This window comes from Cydia amplana, chromosome Z (assembly GCF_948474715.1).
Source record: "Cydia amplana chromosome Z, ilCydAmpl1.1, whole genome shotgun sequence".
Taxonomy (NCBI): domain Eukaryota; kingdom Metazoa; phylum Arthropoda; class Insecta; order Lepidoptera; family Tortricidae; genus Cydia; species Cydia amplana.
Window position 1 is genome coordinate 5712577 of NC_086096.1, and position 13155 is coordinate 5725731.

The window sequence follows — 13155 nt, forward strand, 5'->3', positions numbered from 1 at the left end:
GGTGCGTATATATTGGTAATTGGCGTCCAAAAGGTTAAGGGGAATACACAAACATTGAAAGTTTGAAACGCGACGTAACATCGTGCAGTTTTAAAAACATCAATTTTAATAGATTCAACTTTCAATAGTGTATATTTGCGCCTTGACACATGGTGTTAGAAAATTTTATTATCTGCCTAGAGAGGCTATAGAGATAGCTCTTATCTATCTTAGTTCGCTAACATAGGTAACTTATTATAGGTACTACGTTTTTTTCTCACATCAATCTCATCATGGACAGTAAGGTGTCATATCTTTTAAAAAACCTAGATACATAGAAATTAAGGAAACGTCAAACTTAAAAAAGCGGCCAAGTGCGAGTCGGACTCGCCCATGAAGGGTTCCGTATTTAGGGGATTTATGACGTATTAAAAAAACCGGCCAAGTGCGAGTCGGACTCGCGCACGGAGGGTTCCGCACCATCAACAAAAAATAGAGCAAAACAAGCAAAAAAACGGTCACCCATCCAAGTACTGACCCCGCCCGACGTTGCTTAACTTCGGTCAAAAATCACGTTTGTTGTATGGGAGCCCCACTTAAATCTTTATTTGATTCTGTTTTTAGTATTTGTTGTTATAGCGGCAACAGAAATACATCATCTTTGAAAATTTCAACTGTCTAGCTATCACGGTTCGTGAGATACAGCCTGGTGACAGACGGACGGACGGACGGACGGACGGACAGCGGAGTCTTAGTAATGGTTCCGTTTTTACCCTTTAGGTACGGAACCCTAAAAAACTAGATCTCGTTCAAACCAATTTTCGGTGGAAGTTTGCATGGTAATGTACATCATATATTTTGTTTAGTTTTATCATTCTCTTATTTTAGAAGTTATAGGGGGGGGGGGGGGGGGGGAACACACATTTTACCACTTTGGAAGTGTCTCTCGCGCAAACTATTCAGTTTAGAAAAAAAATGATATTAGGAACCTCAATATCATTTTTGAAGACCTATCAATAGATACCCCACACAGTTCTAAGTATGGGGAACCCCCAAAATTTATTGCTTTTTTTTTTCTATTTTTGTGTGAAAATCTTAATGCGGTTCACAGAATACATCTACTTACCAAGTTTCAACAGTACCTATAGTTCTTATATTTTGGGAAAAAAGTGGCTGTGACATACGGACGGACAGACAGACGGACAGACAGACAGACAGACAGACAGACAGACATGACGAATCCATAAGGGTTCCGTTTTTTGCCATTTGGCTACGGAACCCTAAAAAGCTGCTCTGTGAGTGTGACTCATGTATAGAGTCTGTGCGGAAAGAGAAGAGTCGTGGAATGTATTGGGCCCCATACAATCGACTCTTTTCTTTCCGCACGGACTCTACCTATAGGTACATAGTAAAACTTTCACAGAATTTGTGGTTTACGTGTCCATGTCTCATTATTAGTGCCACGTCTCTTGTGTTTACTATACAGACGAACGAACGAAGTGGTTCGCGGTAGACCGCCTGGGGGCCTAGTCAAGGTGACATGGGTGACAATCATTGATAGCAAACGCCAATCGAAACTTTAATAATGTATGGAAATTGATCTCGTGACTTTTTTTATTAGGTGTAATACCTAATAAAAAAAGTCACGAGATCACGAAGTCATGAGCCGCCAAGGTGCATGGCGAATTTATCAATGAGTTCATTCATAAGTTCTCCATGCAATTTCACAGCTCACTATACGATTGTCATCTTGGCTATACTTTACCCCTTTATACTAGGACGTGCGTTATACCTCGTCACCAACGACAACACGTCACCTTGGCACGTAGCCTAGGGATCAGTTGACGAGTGAACGCATGACGTCGCGTTAATATTTTTCGTCAATATTTTGCCGTACAAATTACAGAGTAACATAGGAACAAAGCAATGTACCTACTAAATTGTATATAGCAAGTCATTAAACTCGTAAAAATAACTTCGTCTGCGTAGATGAGAGTATAGATGGTAGATGAGAAATAGTAGAAAAGATTTTACTCTTAGGTAATTCACAAAAAACTGGGTAATAAAACTTGACCAAAACGCTGTAATACTCGTACCAACGTAATTATCATTTAATTCACGCCCGTATACATTAATTAATTAACGACTCGTAGGTACCACACATACCTACCACTTTTATAACGGTGTTTAGAGTTTAGAGTAAGATTAGGACGTTTTCCATTACCGATTTTCGAGTGACGAAATCGAGCGATCGAAATTCAAAAATCGGCCCCCAGGAGCCTACTACCGAAACATAGTATCGGCATTTAAATCGGTAGTAATTTTAAATAGTTTGAACGAAAGCATAACACAACCGCAGATATAAACGATAATCCATCTATGCCACGTAAATAACCGGACAAAAATAACACGCACACACAGTAAACCTTATTATCAAGTCCATTCAACACAAATTGGCATGGACGGTCAATAGAAAACAGCTTTCGTAGACAATCGATATAGGTCAGGCCGAAAACTATTTTGGAGTTCCTATTCTAAAACTGTTATGACTTCCGTTAAATTAAAAAAGTTATTGCAAATGAGCAAATGAGTCAAATCTACTTACGTCAAGAAAGCCCATAAGTTAAGAAAATGAAAATCCTAAAATTAAAAATCCTGATATGATGATATAATAATATCGTTACTGTTATGTATAATCACTACTTTTGTCTATTTTCGCCACGTCTCTTTTTTATGTATTTATAATTTTATATGTACAATGAATTTTCTAGCTTGTGCCAATAATTTTTGCATACGAGACGTTTTCGGATATAAAAAATGACGATCAAAACTATCAAAGGGTTAATAGTAGGTACCATCCCAGGCCCATGCTTATGCGTTTAGTATGACGCGAGTGGTCAAATATGTTAGACCTCTATATTAAATGGTTACATTAGCCATGCAATGGTTGCCAATGGTTGCCATGCCTTTGAAACGAGCCCATAGGCCACCAAACGAAGGAATTACAGCGGAAATAATACATGTGTAAGCAAAATTTAGCATGTGGTGTAGGTAATGGTGTATGAAATAAGATACTAAAAGTACCGGGGGGTGGGGGTGAAGCTAACGGGTAGGAGGGGGTTTTAAGGTCCCTTTTTATAGTTTTTCGTAAATAACTCTTACTAAAAAACTTAAAACTGAGGCTCTAAAATCGAAACTCAAGGTTTGCCAGCGTGCGATGGAGCGTAGTATATTAGGTGTTCGCAGAACTGATCGGATCAGAAACACGGAACTACGCTCCAGAACTAGAGTTGTAGATGTAGGCGTCAAGACCGCTAAGCTTAAGTGGGACTGGGCTGGACATGTCTGCCGCATGCACCCAGAAAGGTGGGCCAAAATGGTTACTGAGTGGGACCCACGGAACACAATAGACGGTGCAGGCCGGAATTCAGGCAGACCGAAAAGGAGATGGCGGGACGACTTGGACGCATTCTACCCCAAATGGTGGGAAAATGCCGATGACAGGGTCGAGTGGAAAAAACGAGGGGAGGCCTTTGCCCAGCAGTGGGACACCAAAATAGGCTAGAGAAAAAAAAAACTCTTAAACGGTGGCCCGTAGCAAAAAATGTTCTATAAATGGAGCCCCTGAGTTGTACTCGTATGTGAAGTTCGGTGATAGCGTCCACATCACCTGTTTGCACTGTTTGTACGCGAATAGACCTGAGGTTAGGTTCTTTGCCCCCGATAGTTCGTAGTCCTATTTTTATTCGACTGCCCCAGAAGAAGGGTAATTTCGAGTTACGCACTTATGTATGTATGTGTGTTTGGCACGCTTTCTAGTGTACCTATTAGTTTGCTCTGTCGCCAAAATTAACTGTTAATTAATACTAGTATTACTTTTTTACGATGTCGTTATTAATTTCCATTATTATCGCACTTTATTATCGCTATTCGTTATGAAACACTTAATACAGGTCTTGCATATTACACTTTCACTTAAGTTTTAAAACGTAAGGACCCTCATCAAAACTGTACTTCCTGCAGCCTCCTAAGCATCTCCTAAGCCCTATCACGCAAAAAAATTGGCAAGGAAATATTATTGAACTTCCTTTAATATATGAAATAAAACGAAACAAGAGAAATAAAACATTCCAATTGAAAATTGAGGTAATTAGTACTACGGATAGGACCGTGGGCCTTATGAGGGTAGTAAAAATACCCTTATCTTTTTTATAAAATCCAACCTAAAATATTGCTCGTATTATATATTGGTAAGTATGTGATAATGCGCGTGCTGTGCTGGAGCCCGTTTCTCAAAAGCTTGTAACTTGTAATACAAGTGGAAATTCTTTCTAACAAATGCTGTCAAAAAGTGACATCCGCTTATATTACAAGTTACAAGCTTTTGAGAAACGGGCCCCTGATAGTACCATTCAGTGAAATCTATCTACCATATTCTTCTATTTGCCTAATAGTAAGTTCGTGCTGCTTAATTATACACTTATTATACTAATAGGTCATTAAATAGGCCCATGGACTAGGGGGCCTAGCCAAGATGACACGTACATCGGCAAGAAAAATGCATATAGGGATGACAAATGCAACGAAAATTCATATGATCATTTCCATACATTATTTTACTTGCGATTGGCGTTTTCTATCAACAATTGCCGCTTGGCTAGGCCCCAAGGAAAGCACGTACAGCATAAGGCTAGGAAACCGCTTAAGAGCGAGGGCACTGTGTCTTCTTTCGACACCCTTTAGAGAGGGTGCGAGGGGATCTTCCGCTTTCCTGCTTTGGAGCCTGTGTCTGTTCGCGCGCCACCGCGTGGGGCGGTCGTTCGCCGTCATTTTGGGGACGGCTGTGATGCTGGTGTTTCTTCATCGCTACCGGCCATTGTCCAACCTCGACCCCTAGCCTGGTGATACCGTTTGAGCGGGGCCAGGTTTCGGGGCCGCAGTGAAGGCGACCGGCAGCTTAGGCTGCATGGCGTGTGCGTCGTACCTATTTCGCCGCTATACTTACTCAACCTCGTATCTGCAACACTCATTTGATGACAAAAACACCCGTATTCCGAATGAAAGAAAAGCTGCATTTCCATCAAATGATTGTTGCAGATATGAGGTTGAGTAAGTATAGCGACGATTTGTAGGCGTCATCCGAGTGTGTGTGTTTTGTTCTTTAAGAGCGAGGAACACTTGGCGACAACTATGTCACACCCGCGCCATCCGTCCTGTGACACATACAAGCGCGTGCCAACCGCCCACCGAGCCGACTGTACCTGTCGTCATACTGCATGCGTTCGCAATTTAAATTGTTTTAATGGCAGCTAGAAATTAAGCTCAGAAGTGGTACTAGCTACAAAGAGGCCGTAAATGATAAGTTTGCACAGAATTAGCACTAGCTGACGTACTCTGGGTCAATCTAAAAATTCTACATGGACAAAATTACCCCAGTAAAAGAGCTAAAAGAGCTATTTCGTTAGGGGTGGTCAGTTATAAATTTATATTTGCTTATAGGAGTATTATGAACATCTGCACTGCTCTGTTAAAAGTCCCGCGGTTTCATTCATCAAGCGCGATTACGTACTTGGAACTTCAAAATGATCACAACGTGAAAAATGCCAGTCAATCTAAAAATAAATTAAGTATCGTTACAGTAAAACTTACATTAGGTACCTATACGTGTGAAATCAACCCATGTACCTAGATGATGTAGTGTAGGGACGCCCGGCCGGAAGCAGGCGGGCTGTCGATCGCGTGTCGCGTTCATTCAGCCCAAAAAAAAATCTACCCATATATTATATATATGTATAGATAAGGTAGATCAAATTCAGTAATGTAATGATATTTTTTTGTTTTTCAGCAGTTACGGAGGATCCACGTCGTCATCATCTCATGGACCCGGGTTGATCTTAAGGCAACATGTCTTTTCGGAATTATGTAAGTTTCAGCAACTGAAAATTTATTATATTTGACTTCAATCTTGCAAGTTATGCGATATCAATTTGCTAATCTATTTTTTCGACTAGCATTTCGGATATCTAAAACTCTTATTTACGGCCCATAGTCTTAGTAATTATTTTTAGTTATTTGTTAAAATAAGCGCCAATATATTCTACTCTTCGTTTAATGCAACTTGATCTAAGAAATCCTATGCAATCCCACTCGGCAACATGGCACCACGTATTACCTCGAAACCAAAACAGCTGGGAACTCTTTGATTTTGGGAGACTTACGCCCTTCTAGGCCGCTGGAACGACATTCCTCTCTTCTGATATTAATCAATCTTTCTTAGTCCTAAATATACTATACGGGGCTCAATAAAATCTCTCCCTACGTTATCTTATGCGTACCCTAGGCGAATCTTGATTATTTTAAAATACTCTGTATTACCATGGCTGAAGGTCCACGTGGCACGTCGACGCGCCGCCCTGTGTACATGCATTCCCTTTGCTATTTATAAAACGGTGAAAGGAACAGCTTTATGTGTGATAGTGTTGAATGGAGAATATGGATTGGGTTTTTACTGAGGGATGAATGTACTTGTACATGTAATAAATATCAGATACTTCCGTTTATTTACTTACTTCTATATTCAGTTCGGAAATACTCAAATGCACCTCAGCTATGTATATCTTAGTACGTCTTATTAGTTGTCTTATCTTAGTGTGTACGTAATAGAATTAAAGACCAAATTGTAGAGCTCATAAATTTCAATTGAGAACTTGATGCACTTAGTTGAAACAGTTTTCGTTCTCTACATCAGTCTCGAGTATGGATGCTTCGAAGAAAAACTGCGTTAGGTATACATAATATTCGATCATAAATTAGTACGTTGGAAAACGGTAGGTTAATTTCCATAGAAATCGCAGTTCATGTCCGTCCTTCGTTCGACACTTCCGGGTTGGCAAATGGACAAGATCAACACATTCTATTACCACCGGTAGTTACAACACAAATACAATTGCAAAAATATATTACTTTCTTAACCTCATTTTACGTCCAAGGAGCAAGGTTACTTTTGCTATATATTTAAATACTAGGCGTTTAAGAACATAAATACCTATTCATTGCATCGTGACAATCACTAGATTCACTAGACATTAATTTCACGTGACTGAAGAGTTTAATCCATACTAGATATTTTCGCTAACAATAATGCAGGTATATTCAATTGTTAATTTGAAGATAACATGTGATACTTGCCATTCTGGCTTTTAAATCTTTTACCTAATTGTTAAAAATAATTGTTTGTTAGATTCGGACAAAGCTAACTCTATCCGGACTTTGCAATGACAAAGTGCCGACATGTCACTATAAACGTCAAATTCCTATGAAAATATGACGTTATATGTATATGGCATGACGAAATTATCTGTACTAAATTAAACAGTAATTAAATTACCGACCACGTGGCAGATGGTCAGACTAGAAACGGCGGGTCCAAAATGGCTAGAGATAGCCCAAAATAGAGAGGAATGGAACTCCTTGGGGGAGGCTTTTACCCGAAAGGGGCCCACATATTTTTTAAGTTAATTTTTAAGTTATTTTTTACTTTAATGTCAAATATTTATTTTGTTTGAAGTATGTGTGGAAGAAATAAAGCTTTATTATTATTATTATTATCTATTTAAATTAATTCTATTGTTTTCTCATTTTTCAGTCATTTGATTCGTCGTCATACGGGCGGAACACCGCTAGAGCCAGCACAAGCTCCACTGAACGTCCCACGTCCGTCACCGCCAAATATCTCAACACAACGCCCTCTTTTAAAACCTCGAGCATCCCCATCCCCAGCACAGAACGTGCCAGAGATGAAACTCCCATTTCCGCAATCGCCAGCCGCTATGCCAGCTACAGCACCAAGACTGAAAAAGAGAAACCTCCCCCGCCTACCCCCACTGTCTCCAAATATGAGAGGAAGGATTACAAACTCTCTGTGCCACCAGCTGCAACCTCCAGGAGTAGAGATGTCAGCCCCGTGTCAACGAAATACGGCCTCACGCGACCCTCTAGACATTTGAGCCCTGAAAGAAAAACGAAATCATATAAAGATTTGAAAAGCAGAGACCCCAGTCCTTCGGACCGCGACAAAGACATTCCAAGCAAGACTGACAAGTCTTCAGGCTACAATAGCCTGTCGAGTTACAAATTGTATCAACGTCCTACACCAACTTATACACGGCCCTCATCAAGGGCGGAAACGAAGCCAGAATCTTCCTACAGTAGGCCCTCTTCTAGAGCTGAAATAAAACCAGATGCTTTATATACCAGACCGTCGTCTAGAACAGAAACAAAACCAGAATCGACTTATACACGACCATCATCAAGGACAGAAATCAAATCTGATACTAGTTATACACGCCCTTCTTCAAGAACTGAGGCAAAGCTAGATACCACGACATCCTACACAAGACCCTCATCTAGAACAGACACAAAATCGGATGTTACAGTAAACAGATATGGAATTTCTAATCGGTTATCTAATAATTATTTGAGAAGTCCTCCTACAGTAAAAAAAACATCTGTTTCGCCTGTAAACCACTCTGAAAATCCTAAAGCAGAACCTGAGAAGAAATCGGTGTCACCTTGTACGATTATAAAAGAAGAATCCAATGCAAAAAAGGTAGTAGTTGAAAATAATAAAGATATTTTAGGAAATGGTGTGAACAATGCAGAAGAAGAAGATTGTGAAATGGAAACTGTTACAGTTATAACACGACATACATCACCTACTCCACCTGGGTCTTCGGTTTATGTGAGAACGAGGAGAGCAGACATGGCAAAAACTATAGAAAAGACTAGATCGCGAAAAAAGAAACGACCCGAAATGGTAGACAGAGAAATACAATCAGATCGATTGGATGATCCTACTCGTTCTAGTAGATTTGGTAGCACTGCTCGTGCTAGCACTTTAACAAATTGGTCTTTATACACGCCTAGCGCTACTAGTTACACGGGCTATGCAGGTCGCTACTCTACACAACACTCTATTCTCCGGGATAATTCGACAAATAACTCCTATAATGATCGAAGTAGCCGAAGTGTGAGCACAGAACCGCACCCAAGAGATATAGAATCTAGCAGCCCCTCTACAGAGAAAAAACTTACGTCTCCTCCTAATGTAATTGAATCTAACCAAGATATCACATTATATGGACAAAATAAAGATGATGAAACATCGGAAATTATTATTAACGTAAATCTAAAGTTGAAAAGAGCAAAAAGTCCTTTAGCAGTAGCCTCTGCTGAATTGGTATCACCTGAAATCACAATAACTAATAGTCAATTACCGCCACAAGTACCTAAAAATGAGAGCGCAACTAAACCGAAAAAAGTAAAAGTGCGTAAAACTAGTTCAGATTCGTCTACAGATTCGTCCACAAAGAAAAAAGTTATAAAACGCAAAAGTAAATCAGGTAGTTCATCAGACTCCGACCAGACTTCAGAAACAGTAGACAAATCAAACGAAAACAAATCGATTTCACCACCAAAAGGTATTCAAAAAACTCCATCAAGTAGCAATTTATCTAATGGACATATGAAATTAAAACATTCCAAATCACGCGAAAGCAATAGTCCTGAATCAAGTATCACTTTATCTACACAGTCGTCGCTGAGTGAAGAAGATATGACCCCGAAATCTAAAACTAATGAAGTCTCCAGAACATCAGCGGACGAAATATCGATTCCTACCGACCGATCAGCAAAACAACAATCTCCAGCATCTCACAAAAACGAAGGCGTCACTGAAGAAGCCAAATCATTTTTGATTAGAGCCCTAGCACCTGTCACTAGCTTATTTAAACGTCACCAGGACAGCAATGATAGCCGTTGGTTAGAAACTTCAACCTCAGAGTCAACAGGTAAAGATGTGTCGAATATCACTACAGAAAGTGAAAGGTCAAAAAGTAAAAATAACACCGATAACATTGTAGCTTCTAATGATAATAATCAAGTCAAATTAAAAGCTATAAGGCATATAGAATCTGGAGAAAGAGCGTGGTGGATGGACTCGGATTCAGAGAAAAAAAATACAACTACAAGTGAAAATCAGAAGTCACCTTCAGAGAAAAATATACCCAAAAAAATAAGACATATTGAATCGGGTGAGAGGGCGTGGTGGCTAGAATCGAATGGCGAAAGCAAAAGCGAGAAATTGCCTCCAACAAATTGTTCAGACAACTCTGATAACTTTAAAATACAAAAGAAAAATAAATACGTAGAAGATGAAAAACCATGGTGGCTTGACAGTTGCGCAAACATTCCTGAAGGCATAGAGCGCTTGACGCCGCCCAGGAAATCATCAAGTGATAGTGAGAAGAGCGAAAAATTCAACTTTTTCAAAGTGCGACATATCGAATCAGGGGAACAAAAAGATTGGTGGGCTACAAGTAACGAGAACTCAAGTAACAGCAAGCCTGAACACCCTAACAACTTAAGCAAATCTAATTCGAATCAAAACAGCTTGAGCAAATCTGGTTCTTGTCAAAACAGCTTGAGCAAATCTGGCTCGAATCAGCCCAGCTTCCCTCTGCGACGCATACGGCACATAGAGTCAGGGGAACGACCGTGGTGGTTGGCAAGCGATAAGAACATTCCAGAAGGGATCGAAAAGCTACCTACTCCGCCACCTCAAGAAGACAGTGACTCATCGGATTCGGACGAAGTCCAGGTGTATATACCATCCGCACAAATTCCCCCTTTTCCATTACACCTCGACTACGAGCCGTTGGGCGATAGAAGAAGTCCAGAAGGTTTAGAGACGCCAAAAGAAACAGAGCAATACGAAGGTCGTATGTCTCCCTACGAGAACCATCGGCAATTTAGAAGAAGAGGATCAGGAACGTCGTATCAGAAGAGTGCGGACAAATTCGTGTCGCGATACACTGATATCGATGACATTCTGGGGACGTCCGGTCAAATATACAGGCCATTCATGGACAGTATATTGGCTCAGCGAGCGGGTCAGATGCCGTATGACGACGAGGTGTGCGAGGAGATAGACCCGACGCAAGTGAGGATCCACGACAGCACTGCCCAACGACCGGTCATCAAGAAGCTTCGGAGCCGGTAAGCCCCCTTTCGCATTGCATTTCTAATTTCTAAATAGGCTTGGGATCTAGAATTTATCGGTCTCGTATGACGGTAGGTCTAGGGTAGGTAGGTCTAAAGGGGCCCACTGATGATCAGTCCGCCGGACGATATCGGCCTGTCAGTTAAACACGGAAGGAGGAAGCGCTGGTGGCCTAGCGGTAAGAGCGTGCGACTTTCAATCCGGAGGTGACTGATTATCAGGCGCCTAAATTTATTAAGGCCAAGGGGGGCCTTAATAAATTTAGGCGCCTGCCATCGACAGTCCGTGCTATCAATACTTTTTATATGATAGTAAATTTTTTATAGGATAATAGGATATAAAAACAATAGAATAAAAAGCACTTTGCATCAAAGTCCAAGTGTTATAATTATAAGTTATAATATAATGAAAGAAGACACAACAAATTAATCAAATCTCCAATATAAAATGACTCTTATACGGTAACCATAGCATAAGGCACATTGCCTTATTAAATGAAATAATATGCAAAATTATAAAAGTCTATATACCTATTACCTACCTAAATTTAAATTTGTTACTTCCACACTTCACCTACTAATACTTAGTACATTTTTTTTCTCAGTTAAACGAGTAAAAAAATACTCTAAAGGTATGATACAGTACAAGTACAATAATTAATTACGTTATTATTTTGAGAATGCGCTTATCATTGACGTATATCTCAGGACGGGCCTTACGGACACTAAAAATGGTTCTAGTTCAGCGGTGTCACTTACAAATTCGAGCCAATCGTGCAGTCTAACGCAACTAGTTGCGCCCAATCGCGCGCATGCTGCGGACTCATCAACCAATCTCGTTGTAGCTGTGTCACACCGCTGTACTGGCCCGTATTCTTATTGCCCGAAGGCCAGTCCTGAGATATACGTCAATGGCGCTTATCAACTTGCTTCTTTTGAATAACGGGACCCATTAAGGTCCCGATAGCTTTTGGCGCTCTAATTGGCTCGCTCTGACCAGAATGGGACAAAACGAACACAGTGGGTATATTATTACTGAAGTCTAAATGTCACGGTCAAGACGCTTTGTCAAGTTTGTGGGAATCTGCATTGTTATTCATTTTGTTTGCATATATAGTTTGCGATTGTTTTTTTTTTAATATACGGCAAACCAAATTTACCTACATCTTATTTAATTAATTAAGCCATAAGTTCAGTAACTAGTTCTCTTTCTTAGCCCATAGTTCAATTTCTTAAAAAGAAGGGTTTTTTTATGAACCACGAATATTGTACATCTTATTTCATTATTATGGTACTTATAAGATAGGAAAGTGTATTCAATCATATTCCACACTCGTACCCTAACTGCTTTTGAACTATGGAGGCGCACGCCCGAAAATACGTGCAAAGGATATAAACCACGCCAAAGTTATGCGTGCGATCGGAAAAAAAATATTACACTCTATATCATCCTCTTAAGAATTTATTTCGCTACTCCTGTGAACTAAGATAACTTTGTCCAGCGACAAACTTCGCGATGCCGGTGGATAGAAATTAAACTAAAAATGTGACGAACTATTTCGTTTCAGTTGCTCTTCAGTAGCGACATTAACGTCAGCAAAGACATCTTTGTTAATGCTTTGTGGAGGCGGAAATGAACAATCTTATTGCTTCATCATTAAAATCCTATTTGGAATGAACTATGCCTACCCAGAGTGTTATTCTAGGATGCAGGCGAGATGAGCGGTTAGTCGAGCCAATATTTGTTGACGTCCACGATATACGAGTATGTTTGTGTTATGTCGCTACCGTGCACAGTAAATTACTTAAATAATGTTTAATAGAAAAAAAACTGAATTCAAAAAACAGATTGAAGTTTTGCTCTCAAGGTCCCCAAAATACACGTTTAGCCTAGTTTGTGTTCCTCCAGAAGTTTCTTTATTTTAATACTGCAAAACAATAAATATTTGGATTTTTTTTACACGTGGTAGTTCGACTGGCCGATTTACAACCTCATCCTGCTCCAATTGTGCATCTACTCATTGACATTAATGTATGGCGTGATTGGCGTGGTACAATCGGAGTGACGTTTTAGTATCAGGGTTACAAAGATAAGAATTATTAGTGCCTATGGATGCC

At 40.0% G+C, this 13155-nt stretch overlaps 1 protein-coding gene across 1 annotated transcript in view; it reads left to right on the forward strand.

Moving 5' to 3' along the window:
* Nucleotides 1-13155, forward strand: part of LOC134660934 (FH1/FH2 domain-containing protein 3) — a 97593-nt gene that overhangs the window by 8571 nt on the left and 75867 nt on the right. The window contains exons 2-4 of the mRNA XM_063516819.1: nt 5825-5901; nt 7625-8186; nt 8394-11034. Of these exons, the coding sequence (XP_063372889.1) occupies nt 5884-5901; nt 7625-8186; nt 8394-11034 (3221 nt within the window). The 5' untranslated portion in view covers nt 5825-5883. The remainder of the gene's footprint in view (nt 1-5824; nt 5902-7624; nt 8187-8393; nt 11035-13155) is intronic.